Source organism: Podarcis pityusensis (assembly GCF_964106645.2).
Source record: "Podarcis pityusensis genome assembly, chromosome: 11".
Classification (NCBI taxonomy): domain Eukaryota; kingdom Metazoa; phylum Chordata; class Lepidosauria; order Squamata; family Lacertidae; genus Podarcis; species Podarcis pityusensis.
Window position 1 is genome coordinate 37,428,078 of NC_138036.1, and position 24,107 is coordinate 37,452,184.

Genomic DNA, 24,107 nt, shown 5'->3' on the forward strand with positions numbered 1-24,107 from the left:
ACCTCCTTTCGTCTTCTATATGGTGATCTTTGTGTCCTCTGGTTGCTTCCCCTTCCCCCAAACAAAGTTCAAAGTCAAGATTTGCTATGTATGTTTGTTTGTTATGTATTGTTTGAGAAAATTTCAGTAACGAAATCTTTTTTTTTTTAATGAAAAAGGTACACCCTCCCCCGCAAATGACATGTAGCACCCAGCACACACTCAAATTATGGCTGTTGTTCATTGTTAAGCAACAAGGCTAAGAGGTGAGCCAAACGAACATGACAAATAAATCTGAGTTGTTCTGGAACCTGCTGTAGGCTATATAATGGTGTGTGTATTCATATAATATTTTCATTAGAATAAAAGTGAAAACCCAATTTAGAAAGTTAACTCACTTTTAATTCCTAGATACTCCCTGCTGGTTTCCAGTGCAGAGTTAAACTTGCTGTGCCAGAAATAAGTCATTTTAAGTTCAATGGGGCTTACTAACTAGTAAGTTGAAAATAGGGCAGCAAGTGCAAATGATAGGAGTGCTTCATTCAAGCTAAAAACAAAACAAAAAGAGGGTTTCAACTTCAATCGGTTTGCTTGGCACAGATATAGTTCCTTCCAGAGAACAGACCCAGTGGCCTGGGGTTGTGCATCCTGAGCGCTTTTGTGCTACGTAGGAGAAGATTATCAAATAGCAGAAGGTAGATTATGTAGGATTTGGTCCCCAGAGAATGTGGCTGCTGTTCAAAGTTGCTTCTGTCACACCAGCAATGCAAGGTTTGCACTAGTCTGCATTCTGTTTGAACTGTGTATCTTGATGCCCATATTTCTCAGTTGATACTCCTGCTTTTTGGTCACAAAAAATGGAAAGGAGAAGCAGGTTTGTGGTTCCACTGGCAATACTAAAACTGCTTAGTGTTGCTTCTCAAGGACCATCGTTCGGTGGTAGAGCACACACTTTTAAGAACATAGCAGCCTTATACTGACTCAGACCATTGTTCTTCTAGCTTGGCAGGGTTTCAGGCAGAAGTCTTCCCCAGTTTTACCTGGAGATGCAGGAGATAGAATCTGGATTGTTTTGGTTGCCGTTTTCTGAACCTTTTCCAACTTCACGTTATACTTTCTGAGGTGATGTTACTAGATTGTACATACCATTCCAAATGCAGCCGCACCAAATCTATGGTGAGGCTGCATTACAGTTCTAGTTGCATCATTGTCCTAGGTTTGGATAATATGGCTTGGTTGGTTCAGGCTCATCCAGTGAGCTTTGTGGCTGAAGTCCAGCATTCTAGCCACTCACTTTGGAAAGAGAAATATTGAAAAGTGGGATAAAGCTCTTTTAATAAAAAATGAGAAATAAAATGCATTAATAAAAAACTGAGGCTTGCATTCATATTCCTATTTTAAAATCCTGTTGAAGGTATATTTGGCAATGCAGTTTCTATTTGATTGGTGAAATATAGAAAGTAGTTTGATCAATTCAGTGGTTTTGGGCACAGTGTAAATGCATTTTTTCTGGTGCTACAGTAGGTCAACTTAGAGCTGTTTTTTCTGGCCCAGCTCTCTGATACATTGAGCCAATTTTTTTGTATTTTCTAGCATTGAAATGAGAACTACTTCTGCCTTGTTATTTAATAAAATCCTCAAAATAGCTTTGTGTGTTAAATATAACTTGCAGGTGTCAGGCAGTAACACAAATTGTGTACATAACCTTAATTCAGAAAAAATATAACATTGAAACACACTTTGGAAGCTATTTAAAAGAATGGCATGATTCCGATAACAGACAAGATACACTTTACCATACTGTTTTCTATTCTTGTAAAAACAAAAATGAAAATAAAACTGACAGTATCATAATGTGACTATACAAATCTATGCTGTGACCACATTTGAAATAATATGTACAATTCTGGTTACCACACCTCAATATTGTAGATATCGGGAAAGGTTCAGAAAAGGGCAAGCAAAATGCTCAAGGAGATGGAGATAAAATACAGTGGTACCTTGGTCTACGTACAATGAATGATTCTGACAACAAACTTCACAAAACTGGAAGTAGGCATTCCGGTTAGCTAATTTTGCCCCGGAAGATGAGCAGAAGCGGAACACTGGTGGCGGGAGGCCTCAGTAAGGAAAGCGCACGCCTCGGTTTAAGAACTGACCTCCGAAACAGATGAAGTTCGTAAACATAGATATCACTGTAAAGTACTTCTTCATACAGTGTAAGACAATCCTTGTTTTTCACGGGGGTTCTATTTTGGAGCCCCGTGTATGTCAACAGAGCATGTATGCCTGCTCTGCCCTGTTCCATTCCTTTTCATGACATCTTTGATGTTTTGGGGCTACTTCTGGGTTCGGTGTAGTTGCGCATCATTCAGACACGCCTAAACCAGGAGTTGCCTCTGTAGTTAAACTATGGAACTCACGCAGGAGGCAGTAATGACCACAAACTTTGATGGCTGTAAAAGAGGATTACACTAATTCATGGAGGACAACCTACTAGCTACGATGGCTATGTTCTACCTCCACTGCCATTCTGCCTCTAAATACCAGTTGCTGGAAATTGTAAACGGGGCAGAATGCTGTTGTGTTCACGTCCAGCTTCCAGGCTTCACACAGGCATCTGGTTGGCCACTGTGCGAACAGGATGCTGGACAAGGTGAGCCATTGGTTTGATTCAGTAGACTCATTTTTTATGTTTATTGATTGGCGCATGGTGCTAATAACACCAAGGTTGCAAGTTCGATCCCCGTAAGGGATAGTTGTGTATTTCTGCAGTGCAGGGGGCTGGAGTAGATGATCCTCAGGACCTCTTCAACTCTACAATTCTATGATTTGGATGGCTGAGAAGACTGAGCTTGAGGCACCACTGGTCTACACTAGAATGACAGTTCTTTGTTAACAAATTAGGTATCAGTTTTTACACAGGTTGGGCCAGGAACTACTTTCTGGTCTACCCATGAAATGCAGAGAAAAACACGTTCATATTTAAAATGCATAGTTAGTATTAAATGTATATGAGAATTAGTCCAGAGAAGACAAGATAGATTAATTGTTCCATAATCAGGCTTCTGTTGACTTACAGCTTTGCATCTTCTTATAAATTCTTACTATTTAATAAGTATAGCAAGTTGCTAGGCTGCAGTGGAACAGTAGCATTTTTTATGAGTTGAATGGATACAGATGCCAAGAACTGTAGCCTAGACTTATGTAAGCTGCAAAACTTGGCATGAGCACCAAAGATGATTTATAACCTTGTTATTGAAAGTGGCATCCATAACTGATATAAATCAGTTTCTACTGGTTTAGAAATATTTAGTCAGCTTGATATTTAATCACACTAAAACTTGAGTGTTTTGACAATCTGGTTCTGTGAACCTAGGCAAATTTTATTCATAGTATAGTTATCTTTTCATTTAGCTTACTGAGAATAAGCATTTCAATCATTAGTGTACAGCTGTCAATAAAAATCTAAATATGCAAGGTAATGAATTTATTTTACTAAAGTACCGTGAACAGATATATCCACAGTTCAGCCAGTAAGGGCACATTTAAACATCTTGGATTCAGGCCACTGAATAACATTTCTGTGTTGATGTCTCATGTAGCCTGCCAGAAGGCCTTGAACCTGTGGCACAATCACTGCCAGAGGGCTGCTGCCCTGCTTTTCCTCACATGAGACTTTAAAAATAAATAAATTCTAAGGTGCTGAGCATCTGCAGTCTCTGTGTGAGTGGCTTAAAACTCATTTCATAGGTGAAGTGGTAATTAACTTTTGTGTAACTTCTCCAGTGCACAATATGCGGTATACCTTATTTGTACAGGAAATATATTGCGTTATCAAAGTCAGATGGTTTGTCAACGTCAGAATACCCTTAGCCAACTAATGTGATACCAGATGGCAAAAATTGTAGTAGGAAAATTTCCTGAACCATGATCAAAAGTATGCTGAATTCATGTCTAGAAAAATTACTGTAAACTGCCTCTCTCCCTTCTCTACTGTGGATTTCTTCCATTAGTGATACAAAGTATTGGATACCTTTTGATATATTTTTGAAGAGGTGACTTGACGGCCAGTATTCCAGTATTTATAATCTGGGCATATGCTTTTGTCATTGATTGGAAATCATGGCAAATTAAGCTCTAAAAGCTCTTTGAATTGATGATAAGTGATAGAATCTCGAGGTCTTATGGGGCAAATATATAAATGATTATTAAATCTGTCAAACCAATCTTCTGCTTCTGTGGAGAAATGGATAAGATTCTTAGGTTACTACTACTACTAATTAATTTTTGGACCACACCTATCTGACTAGCTTGCCCCAGCCACTCTGGGTGGTTTCCATCAAATTATAAAACCACAGTAAAACATAAAACATATTGAATGGTGTTTGTGTTTTTGTTGTTACACTTTTATCTTAAACTGCTCAGAAATGTTATTATATTAAGAAGTATATTTAAAAATAAATAATAAATACTGTACAGTAAAGTATTTTGGAGTTCCCTGTTACAGTAAAAAGAAAGGAGCTGAGAAGGTTACACAATTTTCCCTTGCAAAATATTCCTCTAGAGGGCAGCACTTCACTCTTGAAGATTCTACTGAAGGATTCGAAAAGCATAACCTAAGAAATCCTGTCTGACTTCTGTATGCAGATAGAGAAAATATATTAAATGCAGTGTTAATGACTGAAAGATACGAAATGCTGTAATGCTATGCTGCTTTCAAAAAACAAAGCAAAACCTGGAATGAGAAGCTAGAATTTATTAGTGACCCCAGGTCTGAAAGTGTGTTGCTTCAAAAAATGGTTGGTTTATCCTTGTTCAGACACCATCATAAAGATGGTGCCCTCTAAGCCCCCTTAACTCAGTTACCCGGGATTGGGGCCATGCCACGTGTCCTGGTCCTATTGCTGGGTGTGCCATTGGCTTCACCTGGATGTGAACATGACAGGGCAAGAAACAGCACAGATTAAACCTATGTGTGAGAAATCATGCAGATTATTCTTGATGTGATACAGTATATTATACACAAATTTCTGTATTCAGGTAACTTTTCCTTATGGTTTCAACAAAGCAAAAAGTGAGTATTGCATTATTTGACCCTCTGTGTTTTAAGGTCCTATAATAAAATAATTTCTGCTTAGCAGTAAGGGCTTTGTGATTAGGAACCACAGTTACTTGTGTATTGTCCAGAACAGCCTTTACCAAGATGGTGCCCTCTAGATGTTTTGGAATGCAACCCGCCTTAGCTACTGCCAGCTCCATTTAAGGATAATAAAAAAACTGAGATAGGTACAATCACATTTCACAGCTGGACAGCAGGAGAGGGAAACTGCTGATGAATTATGTTGCCGCTGCAATTTTCTGTTATTGTGTTGACCGCAGAGACAACATGTTCTCCTTTTCTTTATGCCAGCAGTGGTAGGCCTGGTTCTGAGGCTGCCTCTCTTTGACATCCAAAGTGAACTGGTTTTGGCTGCAGTCACATGTCATGGTAAGTGAAGGTTGCTAGCTTACCTTGAATGCACACGTTGCTCTCCCTTCACTTCTCTCTGCTAGTGAGTGGGAGCATCAGACCATCATCCTTGGCTTACCTTTGCATTTGAAATCGAGAGCATCATTTGTTTCACTCTGGCCAAACCACAATCTGAAGCCAATTAGAACACACCCTGAATGTTGGGCCATACTTTGCAGGTTTGGATAGTGTTGGCGTATGGTAGCTCGTAGAGTTGTAGAGTTGGAAGGGATCCTGAGAGTCGTCTAGTCCAACCTCTGCAATGCAGGAATTCTGTCCCCAGCTGTCCCTGGGTGGGCTTGAATTACCAAGCTTCTAATTAACATCTGGACGTGCTGACCCTCTGCGCCCCCAAAGGGTATCTTTCTTTGAATTGTACTTATATGACACAAAGCATTGTGGCAGATAGAATGCTTTATTCCTTATTAAATGTTTTTCTTCCTTCCACATGTTGTTCAGCTCTTAATAATATGTGTGGAGATTCTTAAATGTTTTGATGTACAGTATTTGACTAACGACATATTGGACAGTTAGAATCATGTTCAAGCTTCTACCTCTTGTTTAGTCACAATGTTAATAACTTGCCATTCAAACTGTTTCTGGAGCTACCCTTCTATTAAAGTCTTGTCTTTGCTAATGAGCTTTTTATAAATGTTCTTTAAAAACTGAGTTTGTTATGATGTTCAGGGAAGTTGCCACATGCTTTCATATTATAAATACTGTTAAAAGGACAAAGATTTCAGACAATTATCTGTATTCCACAAATCTCCTAGTTTTGTTTTAAATAAGTCTACCAAATAATGTGGTCTATCAGATTTAGTCCCGAGTTCAGATGCACAAGAGAAAAAACAAAGACCAGCACCCTTTCCTATAGCAGGCATTTTCCTGTTCATTGCCAAGTGTACGGTTCACTGTTCGGTCACTGATGTCTGTCATTTTAGCACATTTAAAGCAGTTCTCAGTGCCATTCTTGTTCACAGAAGCTTATTTGGGTGCTTCAGACATTGCCTAGCTCATTATTCCCTGTGGAAGGTTAAGGCCTTTTCTGTCAGACCGGAACTATTCACTAATTAGAGACCTTCGTTTGACACTGAATGTGTCATGCCTGCAAGCCTTCCTACTGGGATCAATGGCATTTGTGTTCACTACCATAAGTATACAATAGATGCAGACCTCAGTGAAAAACTACCTACATAGCTTATGGAAATGAATATGCGCCCTTATAAAATGGAGGCATTCTCATAACGAGCAAAATAAAATAAAATGCAACAGTTGATCAAGATTCTTGCAGGGCATGTCACTAGGCAATCTGAATTATTTTCTGTATTCAAGTTTGTAATCTTCTGTTTTCCTGATCTCCTTTAAATTCTCCATGTCTTAGATCACTGTGCAAATGTCAGATTGGTTTGTGCTACTTGCTAAAGCGTGTCAGCATCTGAACAATACTGAATGCTTTGTCCTTTCTTTACATGGATAATAACTGTTCCTCAGACTCCAGTTCTCAAAATTCAAATTAAATCTCCCTAAGCTGGTTAACTTGCTAGTGAAGATTTGAGTCTTTCCTGATTATTTTGCCCTGAGAAGTAAACACTTTCATCCCTCCCTTTAACCTCCCTGTAACTAGGAAGAGCCAGGAGCTTCAGACTCTGTAGCTGCCTGTATAAGGAGATGACTGTTCTCTCAGAGACTGAAACAGCTGGTACCAACTTTGAAGACCAGCAGCTAAAACAGTCATACAAGCAGCTTAAGGTCTCAGATGCTTTATTCCAAGCTCTCCCCTGCTTTCCCCATGAGCCTTTATAAATTGCTACTGCTTTTTAATAGAAATTTATTATTGTATTGTTATGTATCAGTTTTCATTTATTGTTCTTCGTCTTGAAGACCAATTGCCATTCAGAAAGGTGGGATATGAATATTGCAAATAAAGTTTGTTGAATTTGTTTAAATAACTTGTTTTTATCCTGTATTTTATTCTGTGAACCGTCTTGAGATCTTACGGTGAAGGGCGGTATAGAAATCAAATAAACAAGCAAGCAAACAAACAAACAAACAAACAAACAAACAAACACATAAATAAATAAAATAAATAAGTTTATATCCAACAAGGAGCTCAGGGTGGCAAACAACAAGCAATAATAAAACAACAAAAGCTTCTTAAAAACAATACCAATACAGATGGGGGACTCTCAACTTAAAAGTTGTGTTGGAAGAAAAAGGGCTTTAGTAGGCACCAAAAATATAACCAATAACACTTGTCTAGTATTTAAGGGGAGGAGATTCCAACAGATAGATGCTAAAGGCCTGATTCCTATATTGTGTGGAACATGAGGCCGTTTACCTGCAGAGTGCAGTGATATATAGGGGTGAGACAGTCTTTGAGGTGTCCTGGTCCCAAGCTGTATAGGCCTTTATACACCAAGACCAGCATCTTGAACCTAGCCATGTAGATAATAGGTAAATGACTTTAGAGAAATGCTCTACAGCAGGTCCAGAGAGATGTGCCATAGCCCCAGTGCTCCGTGCTCTAGTCACGTCCAGATTAGACTACTGTAATGCACTGTATGTGGGGCTACCTTTAAAGCTAGGTTGGAAACTTCAGCTGGTCCAGAGTACATCTGCCACAGCCCTGTTGTATCGGCTCCAATGGTTTCTGGTTCATTTCCACAGCCAGTTTAGAGTAACATTTAAGGCCCTAAACATTGGGTTCAAGCTGTTTGTTGGACTTCCTGCATGTTTACCATCCTGTTTGCATGCTGAGATCTGCATTGGGACCCCCTCCTGGTGTGTCCATCCCCTAGGCCAGTGAGGCTGGTGGCCACAAGGAAGAGGGCTTTTTCCGAGGTGGCCCCATGGCTTAAGAACTTCCTTGTATCAGACCTGCAACTAGCTTTCATTTTTCAGGGATTCTGGAAAGCTTAAAGACCTGTACTGTATTTTCCAACAGGCCTTCAATGAATCATGGTTAATTGTTTGTAATCTTTTTCTGTTTGTAGGTAATAATAATTGATTGTGGCTATTTTCTAATTATGTTTTATTGGCTTTTCTGATTTTCTGTGGTAATTGGGTGCTTTCTTTTTTTCTTTTGCTGTGTCACTTTTTCCTTCATGTTGTTTATTACAATTTTAAACCATTTTGGAAGGGCATCCTCCAGAAAAGCATCCTAGGAATACCTTAAAATAAAAAAAGCAATTATCCATCTTCTGATTGAGGAGCCTTCTATGTTTTTGAGGAATCCAATTTCAAAACCACTACTTTAGGGACATAAAAGGAGAATTAAATGATACTTTGTTAATCTGTAATAGATGAATGCACATCCATAGGCTTTCTCACTCCTTTTTTCTGATCTTGTTAGAAGAGATTATTCTCATTATTCTCAGTTTTCCTATCACCGTGGATGTGGCTACGGCTTGTCTGCTTAGTAAATTGTAGAATGATGTTAACAAAAGAACTCAGTGCAAGGATGGGATGAGCATAATATTCTTCATATTGAAGAAACTGTAATGCATTTATGCTGGTGGGGCTCATTAGTAAAATTATTTAGCACAATGGTTAATCCAGCCCTGCTCACTGTAGCTGGTAATCCTTCATCGCTGCAGCACAGAGCTAAGTATGGCTCAGTCATTGTTTCAGATAAACGTTTATCAGGATTCTTTCACTGATCTAAGCAGAAGATTATTACATACAAACAGAATAACTAGCATGCATTTTAAAACTGATATGATGTGTGCATATTAAGGTTTACTGTACAGATTTTTCAAGAATTGTAGCAAAAAAGAAATGGAGACACAAGTCATTTTAAAGAAAACCCTTATTAATTTTAGGAGTACAATTGCTTGAAAGTGCTCCCTATACAGTTTTGTCTAACGTTGCCTACTTTTGTCCATGTCTGTGTTTGTGAAGTCCAGTTTTTGTTTTTTTAAACCATTAAAATGTGGCTGTGTTTATTTTAAAGGTTGGAAGGCCCATGGCCAAGCTCCCTGCAGGCAGCCTCACGTTTCAGGGTTCAGCATGTCAAGATAATTCACTGTTGAGAGGGGACAAACAGAACAATGAACTTCACACTCCTCTTATGAACAGGAGTGAGCAAAAGGTAAAAGGAAAAAAAAAGGTTGTATTTGTATATAGTTGTTTGCATAAAAAAGCAAACATTGATATTTTAGCAAAGTAGTATTTTCAGATGAGTTGTGTTTCAGCTGGGTTCTTAAAACATAGGGTGAGATCCTACTAGGAGTACTCAGATTAGACCCATTGAAATGAATGGTTACTTAAATCTATTTATTTCAACAGGTCTGCTTTGAGGATTAGATGTCACCCATAATATTATGGGATTGCAGAGATATTTGGTGTGCATGGAAGGAGATCCAAGTGTAGATGTTATAAATTATTAGGATTAGGGCAACAGTTAATTATACTTCTTTTCCAAGTCTTCTCCCTGCAAGAACTTAATACATGAATTGTTCTCTGAGAACCCAGTTTTGTATCTGCTTTATAAGGTATTATCATTGACATTAAAGTAACACTGAGGTCTTCAACAAATCTTTTTAGATGGTGCTTTATGGTGTTATTTTTTATTTCACCATATATGCCATATTTCTCCAGTTTGTGGCTCACCTTCATCTTTTATTTCCTCCTATTGGATGAAATCCAATGGTATCTGTAGTGTACAAGTAGAATGGATTTCTGTACTGCAATGGGAATTCCCTTCTTCCTGCATTCTTCCTCTGGAACAGATTTGTATGGGTGCAGGGAGGAGACAGCAATTTTTGTTGCATGAGGGGAAGTTGGAATACATGATGTTGAACTTTGATGATTAAGTTTAAACTTATTTTATATAAATCTTTCCCTTTGGGATGAAATAATGGTCTTTATAAACTGTTAACACATGCTTGTGATAATAGTTATTTGTGAGGCAGTCATGATTACATTTATATAGCTTTGAAATCTTAGTTTACAATACTAGTTGAAATAATTTTTTTGGGTGTAAAACGTTTCTATTTATATGTGACAAATGTTTATATATAAATGAATATAAACCACTGTTTGTGTAACTTAAAAATACTATTTACAAATCCTAATAGTATATTTAACCATAGTATTTTTTATTTCTTCTTAGAAACTGCAAGAGGAAAATCTAAGATTAAAGTATGAATTAGAAGATTTAAGGTACTGAAAGAAATTGATAACAAAGCCCTAGATTTATGAAAACACCTTTTGTTTTATCTGTGAGGTCATGTATTGAAAGCTAAGGATGACAAAATTATGGCAGAGGATACTGAGAAATTTATAGAAGGAAAATTAGTTATTCAGTTCTTGTGTGAGCCCATAATGTTAGAAATCGGTTTGAATCTCCCTGATCTATGATTTATATAGCTGCTCATTTCTTTGCCAGCATGTATTTGAGGACAAAAGTAGTTAGTATTTGTGTATTCAGAGTTGCTTCCCGCATGGAGGTGGTGAGAAATGAACGGATACTTCAGAAACATTTAAGGCTTTTCAAGGCAATAAGTTATTTGTAGTACAATAAAACAGATAGAAGGCAATTTTCAGAAAAATAACAGGGTTTTGGAATAATTGGCTAAAAGCAGGAGACAAAAAGAAATCTCTTTTCTGCATTTAACATCATTTCCAGTTGTTCCAATAAATTGTACTTATTAAATATCAATGTAGAATTATGCGTTTGTTTGATGTTCTTTATAAGGAAATACATTTTATTTCTTAGAAGCCAATATGAGCAGCTCATAAAGGAAGGGAAGAACGAATGCTTTGAGGAAAGACGTGTTAATTTTCTGAAGGCTCAAGTACTACAGCTAGAAAGGCAGGTAAAGTGGTATACAAAATTCACCTCAGTACTTTTTGAAATTTATCAGCATATATATATGAGACTGTGAAAAGGGCTTCCCCCCCTTCAAAAATAGGTGTTCAGATTTCCTGGAGCTGTGTGTGTGTTTCACTTCATGTACTTTTCCCTGACCTACCAACATACGTTGATAATTTGATTGAGGGTTTGGTTGGTAGTGGGATGAGAGAGGGAGCAGTTGAGAGTTTCTTAACTTTTTGTAAAATACACCTTGTTAAAATGTATGTTAGAAAGTAAGTGTAAAGCTCTAATTGAGGGGAGTGCACATTTTAAAGGGCCATTTGGGTCAAATGCACGAACTTAAAAGGTTTGCATGCAGTGCAGGCATGAGATTAAAAGGAGGCTATGTAAACAGGACCCACCATTAAGGAAGTTCAAGTGGAGTTGCATAGGAATTGATTAAAGAAGGCAGAGATGTATGTGTCTGCATAACAATTCTGTTCCAGTATTGACAGTTGTAGGGGAAAATCCCCCGTATTTGAGGATACCCATCTGTGGGTCCTTGTCCACATGGTTTCCCTCTGCTAGGGGTGTGCTGTAATCTGGGCGATTATCGTTTTGCATGGAACATTTCATTAGTTCACTTGATTTGTTTCTACTGAAGCCAGACCCAGACATTATGGAGATTTCAGCCCGAAATAGATACCGGGGTGCCTACATAGAAGGTTCAGTATCTAGAATTGGGCAGAGTAAACCAGAAGGTTATATGAAGCGTTGAACACAAAAAGTCGAACCCAAAGAAACAAAGTGAAAAAAGACACATAAATCACCAAGGGCAAAAACAGAGATAGCACAGGCACACAGTTGCAGATATTCCTCCACTTTCCCATTGTACAGTCAACACACACCTTCCATTTAAATATCATTTTTCTTTTGCCAAATGTCACCATAGTGTGTAACTTCATTTTTTTTTTTAAAGTAAGATTTTAACAAAGAAGAAAGAGAAACTGAGGTGATTTTAGGAATAATTTTGTATATGACTTCTTCCACAGGTGCTGCTGCTTACAGAAGGATTAAGTTCTCGAGCTGCTCTTATGTTGCAGTCAAACAATTCTTTAGAAGCACTTATTGACAAGCTTAGGTAAGCAGTAGAGAGACATTTGATATTGTGAATGAAATTGATCCACAAGGAGATAACCTGAATAAAATGGTGACCAGCATCTGTGTTGTGTTGAGGATTAGAGGATTATGGGGTCCTGTTTTTTTTTATATATAAAAAAGTAAACTTACATATCATTCTTGAAAGCTACCAAAAATACTCAGAGAAATTATATCTCTTACTGCACAGATCCTTAAACTTGTGTCAAAAGTGACCCACAGAATTGAGGTACATGGTCACCATTCCTTCAGTGTTTTGATGACAATTGAGTGCTTATCCTACCCTCCTGCCCCAGTTTCCCTTTTCCCTTTCTTAATATTTCCCCCCTTTGCTAAAAGTCCGGGAATGAATGGGACTTACTGAGGGAAAAGTGGGACTGGGAGGTCCGGTCTACTAAATGGTCAGCATGCAAAATAAGGAGTACAGGGTGGGGATGAATGGAGAAAACAATGATCTATGAATAAGAACTTAAATGTGGGTTGTCAGGTTTCATTACTGCAAATCCTAAAATGATATGTAGTAAAAACCTTTTGTAATAAATGGGACAATTTATTCAGTTTTGCTTGTTCTTTGGATGGCTGAGAGGCTTGCCATTTAAGCACAACTCACGTATTTGATTTCTGTGAGCATTATCTGACAAAGGTATGAGTGAAAGGAGAACAATGCACACAATGGGAATTATTTGAAGCTTCTACTCTATTTTTTATATTTTTGAATATAGTCTGAGAGTAAACCTTTGGCTGCAGGAAATTCCAGATCCTGAGCCCACTTGCTGAGAAGGCTCTGTCTTGTGCCCTCATTCACCTATGTTTTAAGGGAAAGGGGGTGCAGAGAAGGGCTTTGATGGACACGAGCAGGCAGGTTCATATTGGCAAAGGTGGTCCTTAAGTTACCAAGATCCCTAGCTTTTTAGGGCTGTTTCCCTACGCTGCATTTAAAAATTAATTGGAGAGGGGAGACAAAAGAAGAAAATGAGTTTCAGGTGTGTTGCAGGGTGTTGTGTTTAAAAATAAATAACTGGTGAATAATTTTCTTAGTGTATTTCATGTTTCCAAAACTTGTTTTGCTGCAGTTATAAAAAAAGAAACATTAATAATAACAGCAACAAAAACATCATTCTGAAATGCAGGAAGTGAGGATTGGGATGCCAAGGACTGTATTTTCTTGGTGCACTGTAGTTTTTTAAATCTCCTATTGCTCCCTTAAAAGCTGCACTTGAGGTTTAGGGGGTGGGAATCCTCCAGATTAATTTACTATGCAGTAAATTATTTCATTTCTTGTGTTGGTATTTGTGTGTGTGAGGTGGGGGGAACTCAGTCCATTGGTGGTGGTAAATTGCTGCCTCTCCTAGTTGTGTGTAGAAGTACTGCCCACATCTCTTTGCATATTGGCCAAGGGAACTATTCTTCAAGTTACTGGGGTATTTTTATTTCCGATTAGTATAGGTATGCTAGCATATGGTGGTAAAATATGCTTGGCACTAAAGGAAAATACATTTCTTAACTATTGCAAAGGCTCCAGGAGATAACTTAAATAGCAGTGAGGTATGTTTTGAAAAGGGATGCGGGTGGCGCTGTGGGTTAAACCACAGAGCCTGGGACTTGCTGATCACAACGACGGGGTGAGCTCCCGTTGCTCGGTCCCTGCTCCTGCCAACCTAGCAGTTCGAAAGCACGTCAAAGTGCAAGTAGATAAATAGGTACCGCTCCGGTGGGAAGGTAAACGGCGTTTCCGTGCACTGTTTTGGTTCACCAGAAGCGGCCTAGTCATGCTGGCCACATGACCCGGAAGCTGTACGCCGGCTCCCTCGGCCAATAAAGCGAGGTGAGTGCCGCAACCCCAAAGTCGGCCACGACTGGACCTAATGGTCAGGGGTCCCTTTACCTTTATGTTTTGAAAGCATGCTTTCATAATTGGTATTCAAGTTAACTTAAAACACTGATTATATAAATGTGCTCTTTGAATTCTTTGTTAGTGCCCATTTCACTTGCAAAATAAGCACTATTATAAAAAGCATGCAAATAATGAAAACAATCTGTGTTTTTCGTTACGGTATTAAAAAGTGAAAAATGTGACTATAATAATGCATTGTACTTTACATAGTTTTTTTCTCAGTGCTGAAGGAACTGCAACTGAAGTAACCATTCCACGTCCAGAACTTCTTCAAGTAATTGAGATATGTGAAGCAATGAGACTAAAACTTCAAAGAAACCAGCAGGTGAGTTATGACAACATCAGGTTTATATTTGTATATTGTTAATGATTTTTTAAATGTGTGATTTCCTACCTTTCCCTCATCCAGCTGGAATTCCCCTACCTCTCTTCCTCCCTGAAGCTCCCTGTTGTTCTGGAGGGTTGCCTGACCCTCTGGAGCAGATGAAGGGTGGTATAGTACTACTACTACTACTACTACTACTAATTAGTAAAGAGTGAGCTGTAAAAACACTCTTCTGCTCATGCTCTCCAATAACTGTTATTCAAAGGCAGGCTGCCTCGTAACAGTGGAGGGAGGACATAGCCAATGTGGTTAGCAGCCACTGACAGCCTTACCCTCCGTAAATTTGTCTTTTACCATTTCAAGCTGCTTAAAAGGTTTTTATATTATTTTACATTAAGCAGTCTATAAATAAATATTCTGTTTCCTTTACCTTGCCTTTTTTGCCAAACTAAAACAGCTGAATGCTGAAATTTTTCCTCTAGTTGCTTGATCATTTCAGTCATTCCTCTAGTTGCAGATGCATTTCTGAGCATGTAGTCCATAATCCAGCACACCTAGACATAGGGGATTATCTTGCCTAGTGTCCTTGCAAGCATGGAAATACAAAAAGAAATCTATTCATTTTGTAGTGTCCTCTTTGTGGGCTTCCCATAGGCATCTGTTTGGACATTGTGCCCAGACTACCAGACTATGGTTTGATCCAGAGGGCTGAAAATGAGTTGGCAAATAAATATTTTTTGTTGGGTGGATTGGGATCAATCACTATCTCATCCTAGGCTACTATGGTTGTTTTGAGGATGAAATTGGATAGCTCCCATATACACAGCTCCAAGAAACACCTTTGGTGTGGAACCTGTGGCTCTCTAGGAATTGTTGGATCACAACTCCCATCAGCTCCAGCCAGCATGGCCTATGGTCAGGGATAATTGGGGCTGTAGCCAATAAGATTTGGAGAGTCAAAAATTCCCAGCCCCTGTCTTAAAGGAAGGGATAGAAATGTGGTAAAGGAAAGAAAAATATATTAAGAATACAGAAGGAAAAAAACAGGAAATATTTTTAATATAAATCTTAATTAGCTAGCCTTATGAAATGGTTTTGGAGAGAGCCCATTTTAGTTCCTTGCTTACATTGTGCTTTTTCCTGTTAAAAGTTTTATAGTTTATCATAGTACAACACATAAACTTTAGCGTTTCTAGCCTGACAAATTTTCATTTCTCTGCTGTCAATCAAGCAGGAACAACTGTTGTTGTTTTCAAAAAAGAAAATCTAGATTTCTTTCAGGAAACCCAGCTCAGTTTACTCTTGTCCTATACTGGAAATCACTTTTTCATAGTCTGTGTCAAAGTAATTGAATTCTTCAAGAAGCAGCAGGAAATGCCTGGTGGTTCTTGTGTAGGTTAATTTGGTGTAATATCACTTCTCGGTGTATTAGAATCTCTCATATCTCAAATGCACCCCAAAAACTCAATTAGAAAAAGAAAATGGAGACTGTAGATGTTAGTGAGCCTATAGGAAAGGGTGAGAACTGAAATAAATTAAATTCTATAAAATCATTTTACAGAAGCCAGTCTTTCTTCAGAAGTGTGGGATGGAAAATGATTAAGGTGATACACATTTTTAGCTTATGTATAATAGAGAGATACAGAGAACTCCAGACTAATTAAGTGTAGGCTAGGATAACTGTGCTTTGAATGTTAAATTTACGTTTTAAAAAAAAATGTAGCTATACATAAAAGAAGAGGCTAGATTATGGACTAATTTGTATATAATTGTTATTGTGATGTACATATACGTAGTTCCATGTGCTGAGAATCTGAGCATCTTTATCTTGGTTATTAGACAGTTATTCAAACCCGAGCTCAGAGGAACATCTGGTACAGATGTAACAGAATGTCAGCAACACAGGAGGGGGGGGGGACTGGTGCACAGAATGCAGTATTAGGAGTGAAAGCCTGTGGCTGGGTAGGTCTGAACAAGCAGAGAGCTTCTGAAGACTTCTTTCCTCTCCTCTCTTGACCCAAGTGGTCCATGGAAAAAGGTGCAGGGCCAGTGGCATAGCCACAGTTGCAACCTGAGGTGGGCAGTCTTGAAGGCAACAACTGGAACCTCATTTGGGTTCCAAAGAGCTATGGTACTAGCTCGCAGGAGGGTTTGAAACTAGTTCCTGTGAAGAATTAAGCAGGCAGTTTGTTCCTGTATTGTGGGCAGGTGTCTGGGTGGGGTGCTGTTTAAAGAATAAAAGTAAAAAATCAGTTGGATAAACCCAAACTCCTGGGCTGGCTGAAAGTACATCTTTGGGTTTCACCTTCATCTCCCAGCCTTTCTGCAGTTTTCCCCAACCCTCATAACTGGTGCTTGGCAATATCCTTGCTTTTCTGGGGTACAGAAATCCTCTTGATTTTTGTTGCAGTGAGCTCTGGTTATCTTGCTTGTCACCCACAGCTGAACCTCTCTGAGACCTGTTCATCCATATTGTATTTTTCTCCTTTATAGCAGCATTTTTTACTGCTACTTCGCCTGAACTTTTAAATCGGGTATAAGCATTTTCTACATGCTGTTTTTAGTCACAGAAATGTACAGGCATTTTCATTACTGAAGTTCTTATTTTTCATAAAATCAAAGAACAAAAAAGTCAGCATGGACATCAGTGGACCTAGTGGGAAAATGACAGTAGTAAAGATGATTAGCAGGTTACAAATTATCCTAATAAGTTTTAAAGTAAATACCAGTTTATTAAATGAGTCTACAAAGAAAAAGTACTACAAAAACACAGCATGCCCTATTTCCTATCACATAATAGGGCTGATATCCAACATTAGCCACGCTTAGAGTAAACCCATTGATACCAATGGACTTATGATGTTAGTCTATTTATTTCAGTGGATCTACAGAGAATATGACTCAGTTGGAAATATTAAGTTTGGAAATACTCAAACCTACAATGGTGTGTTTGGGTGGGGGAAATTTTTAATAAAAATAATAATGAAGTGATCAAAATTGTTAGTTACAAAAAGTATACTTTGCCATGAATTTAGGAAGTTGATCCAACCATCTTTTAAATCCTATTTTATTTTCTACAATAATAGTATATCAGATATATTATTTTGTCTTTCTTTCTCCCTTTGAAGCAGCATGGCTGTTGCCATGGTTACAGCTCTGACTTGACAATGTGGTTGTCTTCAAGGTTTGAGTTTCACTTGCCCCGATGCATACTGGCTAGCATAATGACTGTCATGCAGTCACACAACAACTAATTCCAGTTCCGCAGGCAGAAGCAAAATAAAACACAATAGAAGCATATGTTCCACTTACATTGGCCAGGTAAACACAGCTTGAGAAACCAATGCTCCGTATGCCTACCCACAGCAGCAACAGTCCCCACCCCACTAGGAATAAGCACTTGGGCAGTGGAAGTTGGTGATTTTTATATTTAAGAAGCAATCCAACAGCTTTGGACTTGTTCAGGAACTTCTAACTATAAAGGGCCAGACCAGATGATACCTATTCCTGGATCTATTCCATGCCCTCATGATGTTCCTGCCTTGCTTCTGATAACCCCAGACATGCACCCAAGGGTATAGCATTTGGTAGGACTTGTGTGCAGGCCTATTTTATGCATTCAATACTCCTTATGCATTGGCCAATCTGTAGCGGGCCTCGGTCACAACCTTCTCTGGCTGCCATTGGAGCTGGGCGATATATTGGTAAATTGTCCGAAACCAGTATGGTATTCAGGGTCGCGATACCGGTTTCAGACAATTTGATCTAGAAATACATTGCACCAGCTCAAATTGCATGCAGGTGGCAAAGGGGGTAAGCAGGCAGGCAGGCAGGCACAAGGAGCCTGAGAAGAGAAGGTTCCAGGCGAGCACCGTCTCGGACTCCATCCTGCCTGCCTGCACCTTTTTAGGAAGCCTCACCCCATTCTTCTGGCTCCTGTGAGCTGGAGAGGCATCAGGGCTTGCTCAGCTAAATTGAGATGAATTAACTTTGGGAGGGTTTAGCTATGAAATACAAACTTAATCAATGTAACTGTTTTAAAAATTATTTCCTACTGTCCCTCTTTTTCAGATTTCTGATCTGTCAAAACTTGCATTGCCTTGGACTATGGGAGGGAACCTTGTTACACAGCCAATTACCCTTTTGGACGTCTGCTATGGCAAAATAGAAAATTTAAATCTGAGATATGTGGTAAGGACTTAATGAATTGAAATACAAGGAAGAATGCTTCATTTCTTCCCTGACTTTTACTTTGACTGTCTTCTTTTATTCCTTAAAATATTAAAATTAATTAGCATTCGTATGAATCATTTGCCCCTCTTACTTTCAGACTGGTTAATGACTAAAATCCCATACGATTAAAAGTATACTTGAGGGGATATTGATTTCCATCAAGGGATGCTCAATTAAAGGCAGAGCTATTTGCCTTTACAGAATAACATTTTGACTAGAACAAAAAAAAAGTGACTTATGCTAGTATAACTCTTTTTTACATTATTACTGTACAAGACATATCTAAGTGCAAAAGAATACACAAAAAGATAATCTGCTTTTAGATATCCCAGTCAGAACCTTGTTGTGATGTCAGCATGAATATGCTGGATACCACATGACAGGAGGAGGGTAAGTTAGGCATCTTGTTCAAGAGCATTTCTCAGCGTAGCTCTGGGGCTGCAAGTGCGATGATAAACTTCTATACTGGCTTGGCACCAAATCAATGTCTGTATATTGACAGTCTTTTGTTTTCTGAATTATTGCCACAGTGTTGCCTGATAAGATTTTTGTGTGCTCTTGTGTACAATGGGATGTTAAGTATGATGTGTTGGATTCAACCATATTTGCCATGCCATATTTCATCAGCCACCACTGAGCAATGGTTTCATAAAGGAACACTACCACCACTGGCTGAGGACAAAGACATGCTTGGCAGAAGTATAAATAAAGAACTGGTGCAAGTCAAATCAGAAGATGAGAAAATATTAAGAGACACAAAGTGACTCTTTTCTGCATCCCTCTTATTCTCCGCAGTGAAGACGTTCAGAATTTTTGTATCTCTATACAGTGGTACCTCGGGTTACATATGCTTCAGGTTACATACGCTTCAGCTTACAGACTCCGCTAACCCAGAAATAGTACCTCGGGTTAAGAACTTTGCTTCAGGATGAGAACAGAAATCGTGCTCCGGCGGCCGGGCGGCAGCAGGAGGCCCCATTAGCTGAAGTGGTGCCTCAGGTTAAGAACCGTTTCAGGTTAAGAACGGACCTCCGGAACGAATTAAGTACTTAACCCGAGGTACCACTGTATATTTTATGTCTAAATTTAAACAGGTTTTGGAAATGTATCTCTAGGTTGTGAATACTGTTTAATAGCAAAATAAGAAAAACCTGGTGGATGAGGTAGAATCCTCCATTTAAATATGGCATGAGCTTGTTTGGAGGCAACACTAAACCATAATTTCATGTTATGCAGATGTGTTTGCTTGAGTCTCAGGCTTTTACACACTCCCTCCTGGGTGACCATGTGAAGGTTTCAAGCATCTGCTTCCTGTTTAACGTCAACTATGGTTTAACGAAACACTGGAATAATGAACTATCATTTCATCCTGGCCTGTTATAAGTAAACTGTAGTTTACATTAACAAGAGTTTATTCTCTATGGGCATAATGATAAATCATAGGAAGTGGATGCTTCCAATCTCCACTCTGTGGCTGTTCCAGAGGGGAGAGGGAAGGGTGGAATATGCAAACTTGACATTATAAATGAACTGGGCCAAATGTAAGATGTTTCGGGGATCTGGTTTAACTTCATGATTCAAAGCAGGAATACACGTTTGTGAACAGGAGAAGTAAAAATTTATTCAAATTCGACAGAAAGCTCTGCTTTTGAGCTTGGTTTTTTTTTTTTGGTGTGAACTTTCCAGATAATACCTGGCATTCTAAGTTCTAGGGAGGCAAGGGTGGAAATAAAAGTATATATGATGGCTGACATGTAAAAGAAGAAAAGGGCATTTCTAACCTCTGTTGCGTGTCAAGGGTGTGACCTTCTGAATCGGGACTGAAACAAATTGGCAATGACAGCTCCTGATTTTCACTGATCTCACTTGAAAAACATTGCAAATTGTATCTCGGCAGAAGTGGCTCTTGTGATGAATTATTCATGAAGCTAACTTCATCACATAGAACACCTGCTGAGAAGCGCTTGCATTGCATATTAACATACATGTATTAAGCTTTGCAATTAAAGCCCCGGTATCAGAACCCCGTTTGCTATGACAGTTGTTATAATGCGCCCTGCTAAAGGCAATGACAAATACGGGTTTACATTCTTGGAGCATTTCATAATTTTAATTGGTTCTGGGGAAAGGTCACCTTTCAGCAACACAAAGGGAGCTACATTCAGTCTTTTTCCAAAGCATATCAATAATTCTCACACTTCCCCTTTCATTTTAGTCTCTGTGTCCTGCAAATCTGGCTGGTGCGTGGTACTTGCTTAAGTAGAACTCTGAAGATAATGTGCAGTCTTTAGACCAACAGGAGAAACTCAGTAATAATGAACACATGTACTTGAATTTAAATCCTTTTAATTTAAATGGAACTTGTTTCCATGTAAATATTAGGCTATTTAGGTGCATGCTGGAGTTACAGTCAAGAAGCATATGCAGTTCTTCATTGTGGTCTCTGTGTAGCCCCTCATATGTAGTTCCATGTGTGCACATAATGGAATGAAACCTTCTCCAGCTCTCAGAAGGACAGAAGGTAGCAAATGTTCTTAAAGAGGGAAAATATTTTCTCTAGCCTGAGTAATTTCTTTTCCATGTACAATCGTGCCTATTTTTCACGATAAATATTACACACACTTCCCTTTTATTGAGGTAATGTGCTAAAAAGCAAAAAGCAAATTCATGCAGGCACTTGTGTAAAAAATAAAACTTGCTTAATTTCTCTAATGAAGGCTGTAGTGAGAATTGGCTGTTGGAAACATTTGGCATGAAAGAGCAGCTTTTAACATGGAAACTCTTAGATCTTTGTTTGAAATCATATAGTGAGAAACTTCAAAAAAGAAGCCTTCAACTAGAGTGAAATATGCTCAAATAGGTGAGCCAACACTAGATGTTATTTAGAAGCTCTTGAAAAACCTTTTGTGATGCTAATGAAAGCTGATTTGATTGGGTAACCTTTCCTACTTGTTCTTTGTAGATCAAGTGTGGTTCTGCTTATTATGCTCCATTGTTGCTTTTTTCTATCAGTTGAAGGTTAAATCTATTTGCTCATCCTTCTCCACTTAACCAGAGCTGGAACCCTGCGAATGAAGACATACTAAGTTAGAACTATTTGGGAAGCACTTTGTTAATAAAATAGTAATAAAGCACAATGTTGAATGAAGGAACTAGAATAAAATGCAGAGACTTCAGCATCCTTTCCAACTCTAAAATTCTATGACGTAAGTGTTTCAGAGGACAGTGAGATAATTTCTAACATTGCCTAGGTTTCTAGAAAGTACAGCCCCTCATGCTTAGGGTGAGTCGCAGCAATAAAAAAAATCAAAGATATTATTTAAAATATAAACTTCTAGATTATCCTGATTCTAACTGGAAATGATTAAATCAGGGGTGGTTGCTGTGGTGTCCACCCTCTAGAAGTTGCAGCATTCCAGCTCTCATCTGCCCCATCCACCCTGCTAAAGGTAAGGGATGATCCGAGTTATAGTCCCAACAGCATATTGAGGACACAACCTTGGCTACCCTTGGCTTAAACAAACATGTTTCACACTGCTTTTGCAGAATGCCTTGGTTCATTTTCTTTATTCAGCTACTAAATCATGCACTTTGTCAGAGAGCCTGGAGATGGCTTCCAGGTGCTATCTCAACCGCAAAACAACTTTAGCTGTAGCAATGCATAACATACCATCAGACCATCATCTGTTTTTGACTTTGATGGACCTCAGGGAGGAATGGAATGTATGCACACATGTACATTTTGGAATTGAAGATCAGTCAGCGAACCCCCCCCCCTTTAGGTAGTGAGAATTTTTTCTTTGTAGGCTTCTTATTCTAACTTGCTGAGCCTAGCAATTGAATCATAGAAGTGTAGAGTTGGAAGGGATTCCAAGAGTCATTTAGTCCAATGCCCTGCAATGCAAGGATCTGTTGCCCAACACAGGGCTCGAACCCACAACCCTGAGATCAAGTCTCATGCTGTACTGACTGAGGAGAACAGGGGAGGAGGCAGCCTCTTAGCAGCCCTATATCTCAACCTCTAGACTGTAAAGCCAGGTGCACTCAGACATGAACATACTGAAATCAGTAATATAGTGAGAACTTGGCTTCAGCCTCCGAGCATCTATAAATACAACAGGTGTTTTCTTAATACTTATGTGCTTACTTGAAACTACAGGTGAAACTCAAAAAAGTAGAATACTGTGGGAAAGTTCATTTATTTCAGTAATTCAACTTAAAAGGTGAAACTAATGTACGAGATAGACTCATGACATGCAAAGCGAGATATGTCAAGCCTTTATTTGTTATAATTGTGATGTTTATGGCATACAGCTGATGAAAACCCCAAATTAACAATCTCAGAAAATTAGAATATTAAATGAAATCAGCAAAACAAGGGCTGCAAATAGAGCAATATTGGACCTCTGTGAAGTAGAAGCATGCACCTGTACTCAGGACTTGGTTTGCATCAATTACTGCCTCAATGCGGCGTGGCATGGATGCTATCAGCCTGTGCACTGCTGAGGTGTTATGGAAGACCAGGATGCATCAATAGCAGCCATCAGCTCTTCTGCATTGCTCTTCTGCATTGCTCAGTCTCATGTCTCTCTTTCTCTTGGCAATGCCCCGTAGATTCTCTATGGGGTTCATGTCAGGCGGGTTTGCTGGCCAATCAAACACAGTAATCCCATGTCCATTGAACCAGGTTTTGGTACTTTTGGCAGTGTGGGCAGGTGACAAAGTCCTACTGGAAAATGAAATCAGCATCCCCATAAAGCTCGTCTGTGGAAGGAAGCATGAAGTGCTCCAAAATCTCCTGGTAGACGGCTACGTTGACCCTGGACTTAATGAAGATTTGGCTCCCCAAATCTCTTTTCTGATGAGAGCAGCTTTTGCATCTCACTTGGAAACCAAGGACCCAGAGTCTGGAGGAAGAATGGGGAGGCACAGAATGCCAGATGCTTGAAGTCCAATGTGAAGTTTCCACAGTCTGTGTTGATTTGGGGAGCCATGTCATCAGCTAGTGTTGGTCCACTGTGCTTCATTAAGTCCAGGGTCAACGCAGCCATCTACCAAGAGATTTTGGAGCACTTCATACTTCCTTCCGCAGACAAGCTTTATGGGGATGCTGATTTCATTTTCCAGTAGGACTTTTGTCACCTGCCCACACTGCTAAAAGTACCAAAACCTAGTTCAATGCCCATGGGATTACTGTGCTTGATTGGCC

At 39.0% G+C, this 24,107-nt stretch overlaps 1 protein-coding gene across 9 annotated transcripts in view; it reads left to right on the forward strand.

Moving 5' to 3' along the window:
* LOC308458081 (uncharacterized protein) overlaps window positions 1-24,107 on the forward strand; it is a 45,944-nt gene that overhangs the window by 897 nt on the left and 20,940 nt on the right. For 2 of the 9 annotated variants that reach the window (XM_080972737.1, XM_080972740.1), the window contains exons 2-7: window positions 9,444-9,581; window positions 10,605-10,654; window positions 11,211-11,310; window positions 12,341-12,429; window positions 14,551-14,665; window positions 18,737-18,856. In XM_080972737.1, the coding sequence (XP_080828863.1) occupies window positions 9,444-9,581; window positions 10,605-10,654; window positions 11,211-11,310; window positions 12,341-12,429; window positions 14,551-14,665; window positions 18,737-18,856 (612 nt within the window). Of the gene's footprint in view, window positions 1-223; window positions 246-5,392; window positions 5,471-7,115; window positions 7,241-9,443; window positions 9,582-10,604; window positions 10,655-11,210; window positions 11,311-12,340; window positions 12,430-14,550; window positions 14,666-18,736; window positions 18,857-24,107 lie in introns of those variants that run through there. The other 7 variants (XM_080972735.1, XM_080972736.1, XM_080972738.1 and 4 more) reach the window with 7 other exon arrangements.